Genomic DNA, 24720 nt, shown 5'->3' on the forward strand with positions numbered 1-24720 from the left:
GCCGACCCCCCCCCCCCCACTCGCGCTCACTCGTGCTCTCTCTCTCAAGAATAAACCTTAAAAAAATTTTTTTTAAACTAAAAATAATCAGTTCATTCCTACTTCTTACTTCTAAGAATTATCAGCTATAACCAAAGCCAGAACATACAAGGGGTTGTATTAACTCAAATAATATTTTATATACTAACATTATTGGGGAGGGAGGAATTCTGTTAAGACAACACCAAACAAAATCACACAGCATGAGAAGAAAGTTTCCAGGCTGCCAAGAGCAAGCACCAACACTAATGGGTACCCTGTGTTTATATTTTAAGTATTGGCCGCTACAAAAAATACTAAGACCCATATTTGAAAGTAGGTTATAGTTTCCTATGGATATTATTTTCTTTGGCTAAATACACCTAAGTGAGAAAACAAATGGAGACATCAAGCATTTCATCTGGAACAGACCTAGACCTCAGGACTTTAAAAAGCCATCAGTTGAATCAACCTGCTCAAAGCCACAGGGGGACCTTGCCTGGGTCTACAAAAGACTGACAATGGGGAAAGCGGCCAGGAGATACCAGGCACACAAAGTCACAGCTGGGAACTAACAACAATTGCATCCTGTGGAAGGTAAAGGAAATTCCCACAATAAGGACTCCATCTGAAAGGCACAAGCTTCCCTGTGACTCTTTAGCTCCAAACTCTGGAAGGACACTGTCAATGTCATTCTGAAGACAGTTTTAAGTTTCACACAAGGACTGAAGAAAACGTTTATCCGTGAAGATAAATAAGACAACCCAACAATGCTCTTCATACCACAAGTAAACACGTTTCTCTGCGCAGAAGACAAATTTCTCTAAATATCAACAATTATATTATGCTATATGGCATATTCAGATGATTTTTGAAACCCAAAATTTTCTTTTTGTAATTGCCATGAAACAATCTGCCAGGTCTATTAGACAGAAACAAAATTAAATGTGTGTGTGTGTGGGGGGGGAAGGGGGTGGCAGGATTTCAACGTAAACAGCTTTGGATATTGATTCTATCCCTTTCAGGGAAAGCCTCTGAAGGAAAGAAAAACACAGGACTAAACTAGTAATTATGGTAACATCCTGGGACAGAACCGTGGAATTAAGGAAGGAGCATCTCACAGAGACTGACTACAGAGTTACTCTCTTATCTGCCTCTTCTGTTTCAAAACGCACCATTTAACAAATATCATTTTCAAGATATTCTCATAGCAAGTAATATGCATTGCGTTCCTAGCCTTTTTGGGGGGAGCTGTGTGATTAAAAGGAACAGCAGAAGTGAATTATTTGACAATAAATTGTAATGAATCAAGCATTTGACATGCATATATACATATCTTCTTTTTCCTTCCCTCCTTCCCTTCCTTCCATAGTTATTGAGGAAGCAAGTATCAGCCACAGTGCTAGGCACCAGGGGGTGGAAGACGATTGGGATGTGATCCATGTTCTTCAAAGAGCCCTCTTTGAAAACCCAAAACAGAGCATGAAACTGCACTAGGGTCAATGTGCCATCTTAGGGTTTTTACTTATAGGCAGAAAGGAGCCAGTGAGGAATGTTATTAGATAAATGTTCTTACAGCCACAGAGAATTATGAATTTGGGAGTCAGGACTACGGTCTCAGTGAACTGTCCACGTGGAAAGATACTCATTAGCCAGGCAGACACATGAATCTGAAAGCTAAGAGCTGCTGGTCGGAGATACAAACAGGAAGCTATTAGAGTACATCGGTCTTTAAGAGAGCCAACAAGACCACCAGAACAGAGGGAGGAGCAGTGGGCCACAAATCAGATGATGGGAAAACTAACTTTCAGAAAACACAAGTTAGAGGAAGAGCTCTTGGAAGAAGCAGAGAAAAAACACAAGCACTAAAAGTATCTTGGGGCTCTTGGGTGGCTCGGTATGTTGAGCTTCTGACTTTTGATTTCAGGTCAGGTGAAATCTGAGGTGATGATCTCATGGTCTGTGTGTTCGAGCCCCCTGTCGGTCTCTGTGCTGACAGTATGGAGCCTGCTTGGGATTCCCTCACCCTCCCTGTGCTCCTTCCTTACTCTCTCTCAAAATAAATAAACAACAACAACAGAAGAAGAATTGAAAAGGAGGGGTGTTACGAAGAGAGAAAAGGAAGATATTAATATTGCTGAATATAATAATATGCCAGTAAAAGAGAACTGTTCCAGTAAAATGTCCAGAGGACAAGATAGTAAAGAGGACAGTGGACTTCAGTGAGTTAAATGAGGGGAGGTCAGAAGCCATTCATTCAAGAGTTCTTCTATATGCTAGACACCACACTAGATGAACAAAACAGACAAAATCCCTGCTCACACAGACACCTCTGCTGGGACTGGTCCCTGAGCTATTACCAATCTGTGATGACATGGGTACAATAAGTGAGTGCAAGCATTTAGCAGCTCTTACATTTTTAACATTTCTTGCACACCCAAATGCATGTTCCTATAAATTTATTTTCATTTTAATTCATTGGAGAATTAGTGCAAGACAAATTGGAAATTAACAATGAAAAACAAAAACAAGGTATTCAGCCCCCTAAAACACTCTGAGAAACACTGCCTTAATGAACTACAATAGGGTGAAATATGAGAAATGGGCACAGAGTACAGAAAACTCTGTTGGGATGTCTGGATGGGAAAGAAAAATAGTGACTTCTAGTCAGAGAGGCATCTTCTCATCTTGCTAGAACTCAATTCAGTAGGGGCAAATACAGATGAATTTCTAGAAAACTAGGATGCTAATATTTTCTTCCAATTCCATGCAATTATTTACATATTCATGCTTAGAAAAACAATCTATGGTTTTTGCTGACATGGGCATAACTTATGCCCTATGGGGTAGAGAAATACAATATATCTAAATACAGAGACGAAATAGGTTTTACTTGTAGGCTGTGGCTGATCAATTTCAGTCACAAGAGCACTATACGCATTAATTCCATTCTACCATACACATTCCTTCCTGCCCTGGGTGTTATCAGGAGCTACGCATTCAAGTATTAGACCTAGACAGGTACCTGTGTTTATCTGTCTTTTGGAAATTGGATATTTTGTTAGAAGAGGAACTGACACTAATGAGAATTTAAGTTGCCATTTACTACCCAATACCATGTGCAGGTTAATTAATAGGACACATGGCCTGGAAGGAGCCAGCAATTTTCCATTTAGCTTTTCCAGATATTAGAACTAGATAGCATCATCAAATAACACACATGCACTCAGGCAATTTATAACTTTATGGGTGGGGGTGGGGGGAAAATCACTGCCTGAAAATCCCTTACAATCCACTTATCCCAGAGCCATAGATTGTTGGGTCCCAAGGTTCCTGTAAAGGTTATTACATTAACTTTCTATTACTACTATAAATGATGACGAGAATCAATTTATAGCAAGTAGCAATCAGTTTTTTCTTCTTTGCTTCCCTGGAATATGAACTCTACCTCATGGTTACAATGTGTAAGCAAATGCACTCATGAAATTTTTCTTTTTTCAGGGGAAAAGCAAAACAAATCCGAAAACTTTATATGGTGGTTCATACCTCTTGCAGCAATTTATCTAATTTGTGTTGTAATTCAAGGAAGTATCGTGAGGTGATGAGACCCTGGCGGGATTTATCCAAGCAATCTCGAGCCAGTTCAATAATCTGATGGTGAGTGAAACTGAGCACTCCATCTGCTAGAGGAAGAACGTGGTCAGGAGAGTAGCTGGTGATTATTTCCTTCAGACGTTCTTCCATCTGAGCCGTGGCCTATTTAGAGAAGACACGCACACACATATGTAAGACGACAAAACACACAAGTGGACAATTCAATCATCACGTTTAGTGAGCATCTCCAGACACCTCCACAAATTGTTAGTTTCTAGAAACTACTGGTGTATATACATAACATCATTACATACTTGTCAAAACCCACATAATACGCACCACCGGGAGTGAACCTTAATGTTAACTATGGACTCTGGGTGATGATGATGTGTCACTGCAGGTTCATCGACTCTTAACTGGTGAGGGATGCTGAAGGAAGGAGGGTGTGAATGTCGGTGAGGGGGGCTGGGGGGGGCATCAGAGTATACAGGAATTCTTGGTACTTTCTGTTCAATTCTGATGTGATCCTAAAACTGTTGTGAAAAAAGAAATCTATTTTTTTTTAAAGCAGCAACAGCAGCCTCATCACATGGAAGAAAGATTTGAGGTATACAAGGGAAACTGACTACCCTAGGGTGATAATTATTTTTTCTGTCCTATCAAATATAAGATGGTCTATAAAGGCTTCTGCAAGTCAAACAATACCGTGAATTGTCATGCTTTCGTTTTAGATCTTGGGCTATTTCTTTCAGATGGATGCTCAAAAATATCAGGTTATGTTTTACCTATTCAAAACTCAGACTACTGATAGAATTCCACAGGATAGGCAAGAGTTGTTTTGTTCAATAGGTTATAATGTACCAGGAACAAGCATCTTATATTATCCTTATCCTTCTCTCAAAAAGCTGTATCACATGTAAAAAGCCAAGGAGATTCCCTAGGTAGGATAAATAGAAAATTCCCTTTCCAACTTTCATTTCATTCTGTGACGCCCTACTGCCTAATCAGTATCCTTTGCTTATATTGTCTATGAGGGGGCGGGGGTTTCTCTTGGCCTCCTGCTCCCCTTCTAAAATCCTAACTAGCATTAACTACGTGAGTCAGGACCCATTTCCCCGGTGAACAAGTGACATGTAATTAATAGCTAAGACAGCTTTAATCAATGACATCAATGTCGGGTTCATTGCAAATAATAAGCATTTTGCTACTGATTTATGAAACCAGAGATTTCCTTTCGTTTTCTTGCCTGGGGCTACACAAGTAGTGGGGGAGGAACAGGAACACAATGGAAAGACAGTCTTCTCCCAAATGTGCAGGAATACTAGTGCAAAGGCCGTGGATACTAGGTGACAGGAACTATCAAACAGCAGGCTTTTGCAGCCAGGACGTCTGGCAACAACTCTTCGACAAGTCCTCCCTGGCTCAATTCGAATTCCTTTTGCAAGCCCAGTGGGGAACACTGCAACTGTACCCTCCCTTCTAAATTAATAGGGGAAGACATCAACTTGCTCAAGAGATAGGAAGTCCCAGAAAAGAAAAATGAGGTTGGGGCACCTCCATGGCTCAGTTAAACGTCCGACTCAATTTTGGCTCAGGTCATGATCCCACGGTTCGTGGGCTCAAGCCCTACAAGAGCTCTGGGCTGACAGCGTGGAGCCTGCTTGGAATATTCTCTCTCTCTCTCTCTCTCTCTCTCTCTCTCTCTCTCAAAAACAAACAAACAAAACAAAAGACAGTTACCACATACTACTCTATAGGTTTCTAACGAAGTAAAACAGTTGCTGCCTGAGGATTCAGCAACAGGGCCCAGATTAGGGCAGAGGGAACATGAGGGTCTAGAGGCTCATTCTCCCTGGGGTGCCTCATCAGGCCCACCCAGTGGGTGGGACAAGCGGCAGGATTCATTTTAGAGGCAGCTCAGCACACAGCAAATATGGCTAGTCCTCAGCCATTTTTTAAAAATGTTGAGTGATTTTACCTTTTTCAGAAGCTATGGTGCTGTTTTACACAAGCCCAGCTCGTTACTACTAGACTGGACCATTGCTTCCCGTAACAAAACCACCTTACACATGCTACACCCAGGTTGCCTGTTCGTTGATGCTAGGCATCTTCGATTCAATTCATTACCTTTGGGAACCTTTCTTTGTAGACATGGTTCATCATAATTATTTCATGGTCACAGCAGGCGGGAGAACGTCCGGGGCTGCAAGCAAAGCAAATTACCCTTTTAAACTTGCCTCAGCATGAAATGAAAATAAGCTTTTTATTTATAAACAATTGGTTGGATCAAAAGGACTATACAACCTTCGTAAGAGAAGTATATTAGGCGATAAACTACAAAATCAGTCATTAGTACGTACATACATACCCACACATGGTGACACCCTGGAGAGGATTTCAGAAAGGAAGCCTAAGAAATGGAATGCCACAAAATAATTACAGCTACGATGCAAAACTAGTTCAGAAACGTTCTTAAATTGAGCTTATATTCTGTATGTAGGATGCATTTGTGTCGTTCTGGAAACCAATTAATGAATTGCAATATAAAACAAAATAGGATCATTACGAACAGCAACATCTAGGACACAACGAACAGGGTAATTTCACACTTTTATTGTACACCTGAGCTCTGCCGTGTACCACTGAAAAGGTCTCAGAGTCTTCTGTGGCACAGGTGTCGACACTGAAATCCATTTTCTGGCCTAGCAAATACCTATTTGGGATGCTGAGGTAAGCACTTTGGACAATATGAAAGAGAGGCAGAGAACTGTTGTGCGCTTTCATTATTTCAACAGCAGTTCGTGTTTGTTCCTCGTGGTATACAGTCGTGCAACGTCAGTGCGAGTATTTACATTCCAGGGAGAACATAGCTTGCACCAGATACCCAAGGAGCTCCTTTCATAAAATCATAAAATGGGCACCCATGTGGTAAAATACAACGCCTTTAAATGAATTTGTAAAATTGGTCTTTTATTCCCTAACTCAAAATAATAACTCATTCCCAAATTATTCAGCGTGGCTACATTTACTATCAGTTTATGATGCTAAATAAAAAAACTACAAAGCGGGGGGAGGGTACCTGGCTGGCTTGGTCAATAAAGCATAGGACTCTTGGTTTTAGGGTTTTGAATTAGAACCCCATGTTGGGTGTAGAGCTTACTTTGAAAAAAATACAAAGGGGAAAACCCTCCTCAGGAAACTCAGATGTTCAACTGAACACCTGACAAACTATTTTCATAATAAAATCTTAAACAGGAAAGTATTCCGACTCTAGCGTCAAGATATCACACCATGGAGACAAACTGCCTTGAGCGTCCAGCAGAGAAGGACCTGTCACCCGGCTGCTGGGACTGTAGAAGCCTTCAGCCATCAATCCCTTCAAAGATGGCCTCAGACGCAGCCACCCCATCCAAGCCACGTCCTTGCCAGGGTGCTGCACCCAGGGACTGAGGTAGGGATAAAAAAAAAAAAAAAAAAAAAAAGGCCACTTGGCCCAGAAGCACAACTCTGACAGGTCATGCCATCCCCGGAGTCCCGTGTGGAGTCAGCTGTGTGACGGCTTCATTTGCCTCTGCCCCATTTTGCTTGCCTGCCTTCTTTCTACAAGTATAAATCCTGAGCACTCCCTACTAAGCATCCTGAACACAAATCTGTTTTAGAGTCTGCTTCCTAAAAAACAAAACTGTAAGAGATACCAAATGTCAAAATTCAAGGGAGACAAACTCCTAACAATGCATTCATGTTCCTGGAAAAAAGTAAAACTCATGATGTGAAGAAAAAATGAAAAATAGGGGTGAACTTTTATAATGTGGAATCTGAACGAAAATCCTTCTATTTTTGCTGTCCTTCCTTTTTAGCCAAGCTTAACTCTCCTAAAATAAGAGCATTAAGTGCTCCTACACCACAATTAGATTGTCTTGGAATTTCCAATGGCAAGAAGGCTTTATAGGAGGTCCCTTTGGTCCATCATGATTACTGCTACTATAGCAATTAGCAAATTGAGAGAAATTGAAAGGAAAACAGTAAGATGCCTTTCAGTGGTAATTAACAACATCACGTAGAGATGGGAAAATCACTCTCTATTTAGAGAAGTTCACAAATCAGTTAACACTGAGATGAATGGGACCACCCAAAGGCTTCCCTAGAAATGGTTAAAAACAGATAATCCAGTTAAGTAACATTTTTTAATCAGGTCCACACACCTCAGACTTCGAGAACGGGGGCGCATGGGGGTGTTCCTGCATCTGTTTTCCGTGGCAATGCTTTCAGTAGTACAAAAATGTTTTGACAGGAAGTGCAATTCATCTGGCGTTGGTTGGTATGGTAACTGATGCAGCTTCTCCTGGGAGGAAGAGGAGGACTACGAGAAACCACAGTGAGGTTAGGAGACCACCTCAGAAAGAAAGACAAGTGAATCTGCGAGCAAAGCAGTGAACCTAGGGGAGGGACATCACCATTTCATACTATTGCCTTTTCATGTTAGAACTATAATAATTAGTGTCTAAATGTGTACCCTTGTTGCTTTCTCTGAGAGGTCAAAATGCCTTCTATATTTCATCTCAGCTGTTTATAAGACCATTTCCCAGAAGATAGCTTCCTCTCTTGTAGGAAACTCAGGCTCTGAAAATGGGCAGGATCCACTCAAAGCCACTGTAAGAAAGTGACAACCAGAGAACCTGGGCGCATGAAATGACAGATTAGTTCTCAACTGAGTATGGTACCTCGCTCCTACCGCTACTCACAATCAAACACTGTGACTTTCAGGTGAATAACATAAAATGAATGTTAGGATGTGTGATCACAAATAAAGTAATGAGAGACCTTCCTTTACAAAGCATGCTGCCCTTTGACACATCAATATGTGCCCTGCGTAAAAAGGGGAAGAGATGAAGAATGTATTTTTCTCACCAATGTCATTGTTTTAAAAATCAGATTTCTCTGCCCTTTTTTCTCTGGCTGACACGTTTTTTTGTTTGTTACAAAACAAACATGTTAAAGTAGCTTCAGTAGTGGTGAGTTTTTTTAGTCCCTTGCATACAGATTTGCTTTTTGAAGAACGTCACTCAATAGTTATGAGGACAACGTAATGTAGAAAAAGTGAATAGCTAAAGAACAGTTTTTAATCAATATGAGAATTTTAACTCTAAAGAAAACAGACTTTTCTTTTTGTTTTTCCTGAGAGGTAAACTCTACAAGCACTTCTCAAAACAAAGCAAAGCAAAACAAAACAAAACAAAACAAAATGGAGAAGTTTTTGAGCAACAGAACCATGATTAGAATAAGCATATTTGTAAAGGTAACACTCATTTGAAATCTCAGTTCTAGCAGGTTTTTTTTTAAACCTGTCATTAGGTTAATAATACACTTCATAAACACTGAAGCAACCCTAGAAATTAATGACTAAAGCTTAAAAATGCCCTCATACCTTGAAATTATAAAACACCTTATAAGTACATACTGAGACAAAGAGGAATTTTTATAATGCAATGAGACTGTTTTGTAAGCCATAAAAATGAGAACGCTACTAGAAAGAGTAATGAGATAAACCAAATCTCCACTCAGAAAGAACAGGCACAGTCTTAAACACTTTTCAGTAGGAAGAAACAAATAAAACACAAACCAAATCAACTCCAACAATCAGGAAAAGAATTATGAAATCACTGCAAGCAGGAGAGATGCACTAATGATAAAGTGAAGATAAGGAAAGTAGCAAATAAAAAAAGAGAATTAAAAATCTATACACAGGTCTCAGAGGTAAATCGATCTGCGCAATTCTGTATCCAAGATTTCAAAACCCTAAAACCCTGAAGGTTATTCATAAGTTTACAGTAATCCTTGTGATGGCACAGCATCGACCGGACTGATTGGAAAGCTATTTAAAATATGTATTTAATCCACTTAGTGTGACTGTTCATTCAAGGCTGCTGCAGAAATATTAATATATTTGATTATGCACTGCTGGCCAGGTGCTGTTGGGCTGCTGTGTACAGCACAGGGATCATGCTACCTTTCTAAAACATGAAAATTAATTCCAAGACTCACTGGGCTCCAGAGTTTCACATAAAGTATCTAGGGCCTGTACTTGCATGGAAACCACACAAATCAACTTCAGGAGAGTTAATTCCCTCTGGGGAGGCAAGGAGGAGAAAGGGATTGGATGGGAAAGGCTTTCTTTGTATCTTTAACATTTATTAAACAAAATAACAATTTATTTTAAAAATAGCCATAGCAAATGTAACAAGCTGTTAACAAGTGTTGACTCTGAGAGGAAAATCTTGTGGTCATATCAAATACCCAGCCACCGAGCTGAACTCCGTAAGTTATGTGCCCTGGGTTTACAGAATATGGCAAAATGAACGATGCGGTGGCGTGAGTGAGGGTTATAACCTTAACACTATTAAGAAAGTGACGAGGGAGGGAGGTCCTCCGGGAAGAAAGCCTGTTTCATCTCAGGTGGAACAGCAGTGTCCAAATGGGACGAGGGTATCACCAAATCCAAGTGACACAGGATGGGTTTATGGCAGTGGGGACAACCGTAGGCCAGCAAAATGGCCCCAGGGGTTCCAAAGATACCAAATACAGCCCTAAAAGGGAGTTGATACTTGACAACGGACAAGTCCAAGGATAGGTTTCGGCAGAGACCAGGGACTCGCTCAGTGGAGAACTTTCAAAGTCAGTGAGAGCTGCAGGACAGCAGAGACGCAGAGGCCACTCTCAAGATTGCACACTTTGTTGAAAAGATGCCTCCACTGGTCTAAGCAACCCGGGGGGGCACTGCTGTGAGGAGAGCTTCAATCATTTGTCTGGGGGTTTCCCAATATACTGTGTCTCATCACTTTGTATTTCTCGCATATTCTCTAAATGTGGTATCAGTGGGTCTCATCACCCAATTAGTTTGCGTATGACTTTAGCAGTGTCCTAAATCAAACCTACTTTCCAAGAGTAACGAGTTACATAAAAAAGCTGCAGAAGACTTCCCCCAAAATGTTCTGAATAATGGTATCATTTCGTCTCTCCAGATAACCGTTTTGCAAAGGACACTATTCATAAGCATGTGTCATTTTTTACTTGTTATTTATTAAAAGGAATACCATTTTATAGTCATACCTCATATATTTACAGGTATTTATATTCTTATTTCCGTTCTTTCCCTTCTGTAGAAAATGATTTATCTGTTAAATATATGGGGGAATGTCTTCCTACTGCTGTGGTTCCCTATTACTTATTTTAAAATTAAAACTTATGATCTTAATATTATCTTGGAAAAGTTCCACAAATTAATTTTAATGGCAAAATTGGAAGTTAAAAGAAGTTACAATACTAAATATTCTCTGGAAGGACTGATTAATTTCCTATGACCAAATCTTTTCAATTTCAGAATACAGCATTTTTAACACTTGCCAGTTTTACAGTTGCTATAATACCCAAAGGATAAAGATTTGATGTTTACACTTCAGCTTAAGTAGTTCTGGAATTCAGCTAACAACACAATCATATGTCAAACTGAAGCTATATGTTCAAAGTGTAATTTTGTGTTCTATCTTCCTATTCAAAACAATAACTAAAGTGCATTTCTGATTGACTAAGTGACTAACAGTTAACCCAGAAAGTGAAAATCTGAGAGAGACTCGGATCAGATTTAGAAAAGAAGAGGGGCACCTGGCTGGTTCAGTCAGCAGAGTATACAACTTTTGATCCCAGGGTCATGAGTTCCAACCCCACACTAGGTACAGAGATTATTTAACAATGAAGTAAATACATATTTTGAAAAAAAAAGAAAGAAAAGGAAATGAAACTACTAAGCAGTTTTGCACAATTTTTGCCCCAAAATTTAAAGGACAAGCCCCCCCCCCCAAAATAAGAGAAATGAAAAAGAGCTTGTCAAATCTTCACTCATTACTTTTATCAACAATAGGGAAAAGAGATAATTGAACTTATGTTAGGTGTGCAAAACCTACACTTCACAGATTTAACAGTTCCTTACATCGTTTGGCAAAAAGTAATTTTGAAAGTTAAAATTCTATCTTGAAAGAAAAATTGGGAATATGAGGTTAATAATTATATGTGCCACCTTCTTTAATAAACATGTAAGAGAAAAACTGTGTTACCTCTGGTTGGAAGCTGTTGGTTAGAAACAGAAAGAGCATGTGTGTGTGAGTGTGAGTGTGAGTGTGTGCGTGTGCGTGTGCGTGTGCGTGTGCGTGTGTGTGTGTGTGTGTAACTATAAACTGTCTCGGGTGGTTTCTTCTTTAGACTACATATGGAAGTCAAGGATGGTGCTAATTCCATTATGACAGATGGCCAGGTCATGTTCATTAATTAAAAGGCTTATTTTAAGAAACACCATGTAAATTCCTTCAAAAGAGCCATGAGCCCAGAGTCTAGACCATTTACTAGGTATTCTTACTAATAAACAAGGGGGTTGTTTAAAGCCCCTCAGTTCATTCTTTGTGCCTCAAGTTTCTGATCCATAAAATGAAGAGAATAACATCAACTATACGACAGGGTCTGTTGCTGGGATTAAACAAGGATTATAATGCATTCTAAGTAGTTAGACTAATGCCCAGCACGTAATAAGTGCTTACAAACAACTGGTTTTTTTTATTTGTACCAAACAAGGTCCAATTCTATGTTAATTCCCCCTTTTTAAAGAGATTTGCTCTTTAAAATGGTGTATGATTTACTACAGATGGAACGATGAAAGATCTTGCACTCTCCCCTATTTTTCCTACAAGCAACAAATCTCTGCATCCAAACCATCATAAGACTTGACTGAAGGGCAAAGCAAGGTCATATAGCTGAAAGGAAGAATTTGGAGACAAGAGACTTGCCAAAAATTCTGTAGAAGAACAATACTTACATTTCAGTTAATTACCCTTTTTTTTCCTTGGTCGATCAGTTTTGGCATTCATTTTCACACTGGAGTTATCCAACTTTTTAACCTCTAAAATAACCAATAACCAGGAGCACCTGGGTGGCTCAGTCAGTTGAGCATCTGACTTAATTTCAGTTCAGGTCATGATCTCATGGTTCATGGGATTAAGCCCCATGCTGGGCTTGGGGCTGATGGCACGGAGCCTTCTTGGGATATTCTCTCTCTCTCTCTCTCTCTCTCTCTCTCTCTCTCTCTCTGTCCCTCCACTGCTCACAGGCATCCCCCTTCCTTTCTCTATCAAAAAAAATAAAAAACCTTAAAAAAAAATTGATGGTTATGGACACAGCAGCCAAGGGTGACTTCACTGTTTTTTAGTGACAGTTTTATCCACTGAAACCATTTACAAATTTGAAGCACATTTTCCTGATGTGAGCCTTGTCACTGAAACTACTCAAGACTGTCAGGACGCTTCACCAAAATTATCTAAATGGACAATAAGCTCACATACCACAGCAAAATGGAACAGAGGATAGGAAAATAAATTACCTCTCCTCAAAAAATGACCAAGGAGATGGTAAAGAGAATCCATCAGATTTTAACATGGCAGTATTAAAGGTGTTCCAGAAAACTCACATTATACTACATACGGAATTCTGGAAACACATAATATAAAGCAGTGGTGACACCAGTTAGTTTATAAACTTAATTGTAGTGTCTTTTCAATGCAAGTACTATTACATGGCTGAATCTATATGCTTAGCACAGTGTTGGGGTTTGTGAATAACCAGCACCACCGCAACAAAACCACGGAGGAAAACCCTACACAAAAGACCACAGATTTTGACAAAATGAAGATGGAAACGTATTAGATTAGAAGGAAATCTGAAATCATCAAGTCCACATTCCGGCTGGTTCAAGGGCGTTCAGACCACTCCATTAGGTATTCACTGAATACCTACAACATACCTGGTCTTTCTAAATGACCACCAGCTTCTGAAGCTTGGCAAAGACAGATATCCCACAACACCACTAATTTAACCTGAGAAAGCATCTATCTAACTTACTGAATTGTTTCCATTAATTGCTAGGGCTCTTGTTGAAATGTTACAGTTTGGGGCAAGGGTATCCTTCTTCCTCTATTCCATCTTCATGGTTTCATTTTGTCTCCTTGTCTTAACTTACAACTAAATTCTTTTAATCTCCCCTTTAAAAAACACCTTACCTAGAAGGTACACATTTAAGGCTTGCCATTTTTTTTCTTTGGAGGAGAAAAACAAAGAAACAAAACAACAAAAACAAACAAACAAACAAAAATCCCTCCATTTAAGACACACAAGAAAATAAGACCCAGGCCATCAAAGTTTAATGGCATTTTCAGTACAGACATCGCTGGTGTGGAACCAAAGCAATAAAACCAGATTGCATTTCCACCCACAAACTACACCAAATGGTATTAAAACGAAAGCTACCAATCTCCTCCAAACTTGCGATCCTGAGACTGACTTAACTCAATTTATGCACCATGGTTTAAAAGCTGGTAGCAGAGAGTTTGTCCTTTTTATATTTGTCAGCTCATCAAGTGAGAAGTAACCCGTTCACAGTGGCAGACATGCAGAATTTATCTTCTCCCTCCTACCAGGAAACACCCAGAGAAAACATCTCCCATGTAACAGAGTAAGAGAGCCGTGTGGCCGTGAGGAGGATGAGACAAGTTAGGCACTTACAGAGACTGTGGAGCTGGGGGTGTTTGTCCCATAGCCAGAAGAAGGGAGAGAAGCCAAGGACCAGCGGCGTCCATCAGTCCTGGTGAGAAAGGGAGATTAGCTTTGGCCAACACTGGAGTACCATTGCATGGGAAGTCCAGGGAAACCGAGTATTTTCAGCCAAACGAATGACACAAATACAGTCAGTGAGGATGAGGAAATGTTCAGCAATGACCAGAGTAAACAAACATTATACAGCAGGTTGACTTTTATTTAAACTGAATCAATACACCCAAACAAGGAGAAAGTGAATGGGTTGATCCATATTATTGATCTCTCACTAACGCACTTTGACAAAATGAATACCAGGGATAATTACAATGGTCAGACTCAGCAGATTCAAATGAATAAAAACAGAAAGGGAGGAGGAAAAATACTCGTAGCTGGAAACTGATAACCGATGCCATGGATCTTTTGGAATTTGTACCTGAATTCCAGCAAGGTACAAGAGCCTGTGGGGACTTCCATTACAGCCTAAAGATGCTCCACTTATTTTCAAGGCAAGTGTCCTACTCATCACATCTAGGGAAGGGTTAGTGAGGCTCCGGGCTGGTTCAAGCCTTAAGTAGCAAATTACTTTCACACTAAAAAAGGGACTGACCCTATACTTAGAATCTCTTAAGAGTTACTGCCTTCTGGCATGACCTGGCTTCATAAAGTGTTGGAACCAAAGCCCCTTGCACAGGTTTTGAGTATGCTCCCCATTCTGGCCAGTGATGGCAGGGGCAGAATGAAAATTCTCCACTAGCGACAGAACCTAATGCACAGAGTACAACCGTGGCCCCGTCACAGAGGCAAAACTGTCAGGAGTCCTTAAAGAGAGTGATTCTTCTCTCCAAATGGTCGTAGGGTAACCTCTGGGGTAGATTCTGGTGATGAGTGAGGGTCATTACAAGGGTCTCAGATGAGTTAATGAAGCAGCAGAGACAATACTATTGCAAGGGAACACCCAAAAGCGAACTTTCTGAAATCTCTGGTTTCCTGGAATCATTACTTTATTTATTCTGAGTAAGACTGTGACTTCAAAACCATATACCACTGTGAAAACAAACACATGCACATTTGCCAAGGGAAAAACAGGAAAAACACACATTATAAAGAGCCTTACTGCATTCTTTAGATGGGAATATCATATGTAGACTTTCTGTAATGCGTGATTATACCAATTTACCAAATGAGATATAAGAGCGGACCAAATTTACCACAGACACAATTCACAGTAAGTTGAAGTCAGAGGATTCAACAGCACTAGACTTGAATTTCAGAAATGTCACAGTTAGATGTTTATGTAAAAAAAAAACAAAAACAAAAAACTGACATCTGAGACTAAATTACATTCAAGGGAAAATATAATCACAGGCTACCATGGATGTTGCCTCCAATAAATGCAAATGGTCCACAAAGACAAAATGGAGAAATTGAAGGGGACGAATCACAGAAATACTACAATGTTAAAATTTCAGTAAAATTTACCTGTCATTTCTGTGACCATGATTGGAGTACAAATGAATCAAGTATGTTTTGTTTTGTTTTTAAAAAAAGAAGCAAAATAAAGTGTTCGTAAATATACCACATACAAGGAATGGGAACAATTAAGTCATACATTCTTTCAAAATATTTTTAAGCAATTAAAAACGTTAAAGGTTTAAAAAGACAATAATTATAACAACATGGTTCTCAAGATGGACACAGGTGAGTCCTATTTTATTTGGCTACTTATTGAAGACTTAAAATTCCATGGTGTACTTTATATTTTAAACACCTCCTATTTTTAAAAGTAAAAAATGATATGATTTTTAAAAGAATTATTCAGTCCATTTAATAGCAATTATCAGAGGGGCGCCTGGATGGCGCAGTCGGTTAAGCGTCCGACTTCAGCCAGGTCACGATCTCGCGGTCCGGGAGTTCGAGCCCCGCGTCGGGTTCTGGGCTGATGGCTCAGAGCCTGGAGCCTGTTTCCCTTTCTGTGTCTCCCTCTCTCTCTGCCCCTCCCCCGTTCATGCTCTCTCTCCGTCCCAAAAATAAATAAACGTTGAAAAAAAAAATTAAAAAAAAATAGCAATTATCAGAATCTAGTCTCTGGAAAGAACGAGGGACACCATTTCCCCCACCATGATTTTGTTTTGTGATTCATTAACTCTCCTTTCCCTCAGGTATCAATAAGCATCTTTCACATGAATGAACAATTCCAAGAAAAGACATGTTCTTATTAGTTTTGAAACATAAATTACATTTGCTTACTCTGGAAAATACACAACTAAAAGATGTTTAAACAAGACTGTACTTACTACCCTGTGCATCCACGGACCAGAAATAATTTATGTCTCACGAAGTTCCCCAAGTTCTCTGTGTCTATTTACTCAAATGGAGCACAAAAGACCATTGCGTTTTCATTACCATGACAACCGCACATCAGCTGTTACTATATACGCTACATATAGTACTTAAGAGAGAGCATGCCCTCTTTTTTCAAGAAGGCTATCACACAAGTGCAATTTGGATCCTGCTAACAATGTTGTCTTTTCTTTGCAGTAGCTACCAATAAAATGTTATCGGAAGACAGACTTCATCCTTGCCAAAGCAACAAGGCTTTTTTAAAGAGTAATTTTTTTTCTTTTCCTTTTTTTTTTTTTTTCTCCTGTGGGTAAAAATCTCTCAATGTTAAACTAAGTGAAAAAGTAAGAAGCGAAAAACATCAGATGAGAACACAGAATACAAAAAGATTGGCACAAAAACCCAGCATTTCAACATGACTCACAAAAATTTAGATTAATACAGTGTACAATGAAGAATGAAAAGTCCCAGTATCAACCTGGCTATTATAATTGTATGAAGAGGAAGAAGATTTATTTATTTAATTGTTATAAGTCACCTGGAGTGACACATTTGACATTCTGGTTGATCCTGGAACAAGCCGAACTATGCCAGCACTCAACAAGCATCTTATGACCTGAACTCAGCAGGCAATTGCTGAGTTCTAGTAATTTGCTTGTGCAAATACATTCTGAGATTTACTCTGGTAAGCAACAACAAGCCAACTAGGAAACACCTATGGCATGTATTCAGGGCTCCATATTTCCAACCTAAGTAAAAGCAGTTCCCAAATAAGTCCCACACCTTCGGGGAAAGGCAGAACAATGTTATTACCTCCATCTTCTCACCCAGGAAAAAAAAAATGTTAATTCCGTAATCGGATGGATTGTAAATCAGTATCACAGTTATTAGCAAAATAAAAATGTTTACTATACTACAATGCTCATTTTCAGCCTTTTAGCACAGTGGTAAAAAAAAAAAAATCAGTATGAGAATTTTACCTTTAATATATGTATTAGATGATGCAGAAAGCAAGCGAGTGTCATATTTTCCAGCCTGAAATTAAACTATTACATCACAGGGGATGTCTACTGGTGGGTTATTATTACATATATAAGATGAGAAAACATTAATAAACCTGATCTTTATCCCTTCACTCAAGAATAGTTTTAAAAAACACAGCAATCTCTTCTCTGCTGAACTGAATATACAAAATAATAAAATGTGAGACCCTCAAAAATGGTATTATTTCTTAAAGGCTCAAAAATGCATACCAAATGGAAGGGAATGGAGACCCACGAGTTCCATGTCTCCTTAATAAAAATCAACTTTAAGATGGAAGACAGACACACCAGAGGTTATATAAAAATACACCAATTTGAGTTTTTATAGCAAATGTAGGATTGTTTACTTGAATAAAAGTTTAAAAAGATGATCACTCATGTCTTAATTGAAATTAATACTTTTTGAAGACTGTAGAGGGAGGTTCATCTGTAAATTCATGCAAAATGAGCTAGAGTTCTGTGCTCATCTTGTGTCATGGTTGAAGGTTTACTGGTCAAAAACTAGCATATGCCTGGGGGTTTGTGTATTTTGTTAAATAGCATAGAAACCAAACTGACCTATCCTCTAGTCACCCACTTAATTATCAGGTTTTCTTCATTTTTATAAATAAGGCAGGATGAAGAGACTATGATTTCTGTCATGCTTAAATGCACGTTGTAATGAGATTTGCATTTTTCTTACTACTTAATGTGATGAAATGCATTCTTTTAAGAGATATGTTTTAAAGGCTATGGTGGGTTCTTGTTTATTAATTTTTTGTAAGGTTTTTTTTTTCCACTTAGAGTAGCAGCATTATCATGAATTAATATTCACTGGGCAAACACAGGCTTTGCGGGACCTGTTAATTTTCGCATTTTTTTTTAAGTGCTTAAAACAAGTTGCTAAAAGAAGAAAAGCTGGAAAAGGGCCAAAAGTCAGGCGGGGGGGGGGGGGGGGTCTCAAGTTCCTTAGAGAGCATGTCTTATACTCTTGTGTCCTGCCCACAGTGAAGCCTGGAACCTTACACACACAGGCATTTACCACATAGTGGGGAATGTGTGACATTTACAAGGGAATCTTAATTACAGAGAATTCTGAAAATACTGCCAACAGATCCTTTTCTCTGGATTTAGTAATGTAAATGCATTACGTGCTGACAAATGGCAGTGAGGACACTCCAGGTTTTGCTGCTTAGTAACATGTGTTAAAACCATTTTTTTTTTTAAACCTACACACAAGTCTTTATTAGTGCTATGTTAATCTACTTCATGGTATAGTTAGGTCTCTGAGAAAAATGAGCAAATATGCAGGACAATCAGACCATAAACTGAATCTGTCCTGAATATTCAGAGACCTATAGCTGAAGGGGCATTTTGTTCTCTGTGTTTTTCCAGTAGAAGATCCAGAACAAAAAAGGTGTGATGTTACATCACATGCTCATGATCCTCTGAACAACAAGACTTTCTTGTGACTGAATGACCCAGAAATAACATGTATCTTCAATACTTGGGTGTCAAATTCTAACTAAGATAGGAAGAGAAAACATAAAATGTCCTATAGTTCATAGGGGGATTACTAAATTGGTGGCTTCACTTTCTCACATAAACAGCCATCTTAGACTTTATACTCTGCGACCCCAAGAAAGGTCATTTAAAAAAAAAAAGTATTTCAACAATAACAAAAAACAGTTGCACCAGGACATGTAAATCAATCAAATCCTTATAATGTAAGCTCAGATAACTCAGTAATAATCTGTTGAACATCAAGCACAAGGCATTGCACCAGCGATAAGAGAAAGAAATGGAAACAGTCATTTTTTGCCCTCAATGGGAATCCACCATCTAGGAAACGACCAAGAGAGGTCCACGTAACTCCAGCATGAGTCAGGTGTCATTATTAAACTTTTAAAGCAGGAGTGTTTACAACAAAGTTTTGCAGTGGTCCAAAGCTATCTTTGGGCAGGGAGCTTCTGAGAAAGCCGTATATGACGATGGGTAGGATCACACAGGCAGAAGGGAGAGGTACAGGAGGGAACAGTGGGGAATGAGGAAGAGTGAGGTTCGGGAGACAGGATCTTCTACAAAACACTTTTCTATTCAACTCAAAGGAAGTCCTTACCTCCGTGCAAATGAGAAATGGGCTGAGGCACTGGGGGAGAAATTTCTTGGACTATCTTGAGGGCTGTTTCCTGTAAAGAGAAACAGAGGGAAAAATCACAACATGAATCCTATCCCACATCCAGAATCATCTTCTTGCAAGTAATGCATTTCTGTACATTTTTGTCAAACGTCCATCTCCAAGAATGTTTTAGTTTTGCTGGCAGCAGGGCTGGGGGGGTTGGGGGTGTGTGTGTGTATGCCGGGGGCGGGAGAGCAAACGGGCTTGAGTCCCAGCACAGCGTTCCAAGTGCGCAGGTATATAAATAAGCACATTCACCCATCACCAAGCAGCAGTCTTCCACAGATTAATAACCTCAGTATTTCAGGACTAAAGAATAACGTATATACACGTGTCTTGATTCTTAGTCTTGCAGATGTTAACATTTTAAACAGGCGATGGAAGTAGAAGTGTATGCTCCAACTTGTGTGTGTGTGGTGGGGGGGGGCTCTCTACTTTAGAAAAAGCAGCCTTAGTATTTTTTTATTAAAAGAAACCGAGTACATGTCTGAATTCTGGAAAATGAATCCTTGTATTCCAGGGTACATATTTTAAAGGTAGAAATGTCAGAACTGATCATAAAATCCTGGGAAGAACCCAGCAGTCTGGACCTGTTTCCCAAACGACCCAGCTCGGCGCATGGGTGGTTCAGTGGTAGAATTCTCGCCTGCCAAATGACCTAGCTTGCTCTCAGCATGGCCCAAGTGGCCCAGCAGGATTAGCCCTTATCAATATTTTATTCAACAGTCCCCCTGCTCCCAAGCATCTGGGCTGTGACTGGCCAGGCAGGCTTTAAAAGCCACTATCACACAAAGGCTGGCAGGGGGTGTTCTTAAATCCTTCCGTGGGGGGTGTGGGGAGGGGGGAGCACAGACCGCTCACTGTAAAGAGAGCAGCTCCTTGGGGGCTTGTTACTTTCTCCATCAGAACACTCAACCTGCTGCTGATCATTGAGAAAGCTTGGCAGGCAGCTGGTGAGGGGCAGTTCAGGACACTCCAGACCACCCGGCTTCCCTCTGCATGTTTAATTAGACTGGCAGAATTATCTGAGGACCGGATGGAATTGTAGCTGGTTTAAATACAGAGGTGAGGGAAAGCTGCAAACTAAGCTTGTACGATCTTGAAACACGAAAAATAAATCAGGAAGATCTGTTTAATCCTTCACAGCTAGCCAGTTCCCACATTACTGATTTTATAACGGAAGTGACAACTGTAGTTAGGTGTGAGGCATACAACATTGCATGTTCCAGTCAGTACCTAGCTGTAAACAATTTATAACCTGTGTGCAAAAAAGAACAGACTAACCCATTAAAGAGGATAAGTTTAGTGTTACCTTGAGGACTTCTGGACTGGTTATATCCCTACTGAAATTTTTCAATTAACTTAAGGTTGCAAAGTTTAAGGTGATGTCTCCAACAGATGCCATTTACTTTATGACAGACAGCACAATTAAAGCCATTTGAATAGGAAGCGCTGAAAAGCCCATTTCTTTATGGACAGAGAATCTAGAAGCATTTTTCCCTCTGCTGCAATGAAATTTATCATGTCTTTGCATCTGTTGTTCCTTGGGCCCCTGGAGAAATGGATTCTGCTTTTGCCATCCAGTAAGCCAGGACTCTTTCCGTCCATTTATCTACACAGCTAAATTAAGTTCCGTCAACTTCTCCCAACAGCCTTGATTCTCCCTGCCCCATCTCTTCCCAACTTAGCTTATATATCACTCTTCACAGCCTTGAAAGATCTTGAAAAATTCAACATGGCTAAAAGTTTTGTTTCCTAAAGAGAAATGAATCTAATGCCAAAAATCTTAGTGTAGATTTTATTTGGGGGAAAAAAAATGTTCACTTTGCTCACACCCCATATAGATTTCCTAAATTATTAGGAAAAACAAAAACAGTTAATTGTTGGAAGCCAAGGTATGAGAGGTTTAACAATCTCTGCTACCCAATTCATTGAGAATAAATAATGAAACTTGGCACCAAATTCTTAACCCCATGTTCTTTGTAAAGGGAACACTACATCTGGAAATTATAATGAGATCAACTAGAACTAGAGAGAGCTTATTAAATATTTTTAAGAATCTAAAGAAGGGAAAAACAAGGAATTAACTTAAAATTCTTCTCACTTTTAGAGATTTTAATGAGTGGTCCCTAGGAAGCCATGTAACATCCTACAATACATGGCAACCCCCTCACTTTGAAGATGAGCAGGTAGAGACAGAGATATAAAGAGATAGGTTAATTTTCTGCTCTTAATGAAAAAAAATCAAGGCTACCATTAAATAGTTCTGTTTTTACTATTATTTTTCTTTAATGTTCATTTATTTTTGAGAGACAAAAAGGCAGAGGACGAGTGGGGGAGAGGCAGAGAGAGAGGGAGACACGGGATCTGAAGTAGGATCCAGGCTCTGAGCTGTCAGCCCAGGGACCGAGGCGGGGCTCCAACCCACAAACTGTGAGATCACAACCTGAGCTGAAGTCGGATGCTTAACTGAGCCACCCAGGCACCCCAACCATTAACCATTTTCAATCTTCGGGTTTTGCCTCTGCATCTTGTGCTGCCTTTCTAAGCCAATCGATTGAAAATATTCCTCATTTTCTTCTCATCCACTACATTGCTGTAAAATCAAACGCAAATTCCAAAACTTAAGACTACAAAGCCATCTGCAAAATCTTGCTAATAACAGATCTTTCTTCCTGTTTTATGGCAGATCTAGATTTAAGCGCCAAGGTGTATACACACACACCCCCCACATACTAACACAAAGGCTCTTAAATGTATGGGATATTAGAGAAAATGATGGTGGCCTGAACTACAATATCTGACAATTCATTAAAGACAAGAGACTACAGCTTCATTTGAAGATGGTTCCGGAAGCTCAAGAGAAGAAATGGAAGAACCTCAGGAAGGAGACAGAAACGACCCAAAGGGAGTAGGGCAATGCAGTAGAGACAGATATTCTGGCAGTAGGGGAGTCAGACTGGTAGAGCCAATGAGTTGTGAACTATGTTTATTGGTATTAACCAGAGGAGGGCCTCAATAGATGTCTTAACCTCAATAGATGTCTCAATAGATGGCATAAATGTGTTAGGCGGACAGAGGAGTGGCCAAAGAAGAGGAGCTGAGGTGCTGAGATTAGGACCTGAAAGGCCAACAGAAAAAATATTTTGGTGAGCAAACCTAGCATAATTGGTGATGGACTAGAAATGAAGTAATGAAAATATTACAGACTACAAGTGACCAAACATTTCCAATATGGGTAGACTATGGGTGACTGACTACCCACTGTGGGACAACGACTGCCCATTAGTAGGGAATTTGGAGAGAGAAGTGGCATGGTACTACTAGGAGATGAAAAGGGCGGATGAGTATTCTGTAGATTATTCTGTGTTATTACAGAATATTCCTCAATGTTCCTTAGGGAGAAGTAACAAGATTAGCAGATTAGAAAGGTAGGAGTCAAACTTTGAAGCCTGTGTTCTTATTTGAATAAAAATTGATTTCTGGGGCTTCTGGGTGGCTCAGTCACTTAAGCATCTGGCTCTTGATTTCGGCTCAGGTCATGAGCACACAGTTCATGGGTTCAAGCCCCACATCAGGCTCTGTGCTGTCAGCTTGGGATTTCTTCCCCTCTCTCTGCTCCTCCCTCAGTCGTGCATGCACTCTTTCTCTTGAAATAAATAAATAAACAAACTTTAAAAAATTGATTTCCAGGTTACCTACTCAGTCTCTAAAGCCTTACAGTGCTCAAAATACCACTAACCTAGAACACACAAAAAAAGCACATCTTATATATGTATTCTTAACTCATGAAATGAGGACCAGGCTGCCAGGGATGTGCACACCGAGTCCCCAGGATAAAAAAGCAAGACGGACTGAAACCGGCGTCCTACACATGACCTTCACTCCTCACAGCACTGCGCTCTGAATTCATCCCCCCATCTGCAAAGCAATACCTGAGAGACTCTCAAGCGAAAACTGGTGCCAGTTAATTCTCTGCCCATATGTGCAGCACTTGCTTATAACTCAAATCCTGCTGCTCCCAGGGATTTGCTGGCTCTTGGATGTCTGAGCACTAGGACACTTTATAGGATGTTGTTATTGCCGCTGATGTTTTTGACCTGGTAAAGTAAACCTTAGTAGTGGTCAGGCATTTGGTAGGTAATTAACTCTCTGATCCCGGGGGGTGGGGTTGGGGGGAGGGCTAGAATGGCCAACATACAAGCAATATAACAAATAGGGGCTTTACCTAACGGTTCTGCACAGGGTGCCTCATTGTAGAGGCAGTTATTGTTAAGAAAGTGATTTCCAGATTAATTAAATTGTTTGATTGCTTTGTAATTAGGTTGGAGAAGTCCTGTGTCTTCGCCACAGAGAAACAAGCTGCAAATCTTTTTAAAAGGCATATGCTATACCCACTACAGATTATTAATGTGCTTTTAATAGCTGTCTGTTCACAAAATGATAGTTTCTGGTTGCCTTGATTTTCTATCAGGACTGAGGGAATCCAAGAATTAATGATAATTGCCATTTGAAACTCCTGGTGGATCAAAGAGAAAGCCCCCATTTGAGTCCTTGTTGTCATTACTTGATGATCAGCTTAAATGACTTGTGCCGTTTTATACTACAACAATCAGTACCGTGTTTCCTATCGCTCCACAGGAGATTCTCAGCAACACACTGCCACTGCTTTAAACCCTAAGACCAGGGGGCGCCTGGGTGGCTCAGTTGGTTGAGCGACCAACTTCGGCTCAGGTCATGATCTCGTGGTCTGTGGATTCAAGCCCCATGTTGGGCTCTGTGCTGACAGCTCAGAGCCTGGAGCCTGCTTCGGATTCTGTGTCTCTATCTCTCTCTCCGCCCTTCCCCTGCTTGTGCTCTGTCTCTCTCTTTCTCAAAAATAAACTTTAAACACACACACACACACACACACACACACACACACACACACACACA

At 39.9% G+C, this 24720-nt stretch overlaps 1 protein-coding gene across 15 annotated transcripts in view; it reads right to left on the reverse strand.

Annotated features, from left to right (window-relative positions):
• MAST4 (microtubule associated serine/threonine kinase family member 4) overlaps positions 1-24720 on the reverse strand; it is a 570307-nt gene that overhangs the window by 57847 nt on the left and 487740 nt on the right. For 11 of the 15 annotated variants that reach the window (XM_040451692.1, XM_040451683.1, XM_040451673.1 and 8 more), the window contains 6 exons: positions 19726-19795; positions 15724-15732; positions 14212-14290; positions 7815-7972; positions 5740-5815; positions 3565-3774 (listed from right to left, as the gene is read on the reverse strand). In XM_040451692.1, the coding sequence (XP_040307626.1) occupies positions 3565-3774; positions 5740-5815; positions 7815-7972; positions 14212-14290; positions 15724-15732; positions 19726-19795 (602 nt within the window). The remainder of the gene's footprint in view (positions 1-3564; positions 3775-5739; positions 5816-7814; positions 7973-14211; positions 14291-15723; positions 15733-19725; positions 19796-24720) is intronic. The other 4 variants (XM_040451714.1, XM_040451705.1, XM_040451777.1 and 1 more) reach the window with 1 other exon arrangement.

The sequence above is a fragment of the Herpailurus yagouaroundi genome, unplaced genomic scaffold (genome assembly GCF_014898765.1).
Source record: "Herpailurus yagouaroundi ecotype Mexico unplaced genomic scaffold, PumYag 29, whole genome shotgun sequence".
Classification (NCBI taxonomy): Eukaryota; Metazoa; Chordata; class Mammalia; order Carnivora; family Felidae; genus Herpailurus; species Herpailurus yagouaroundi.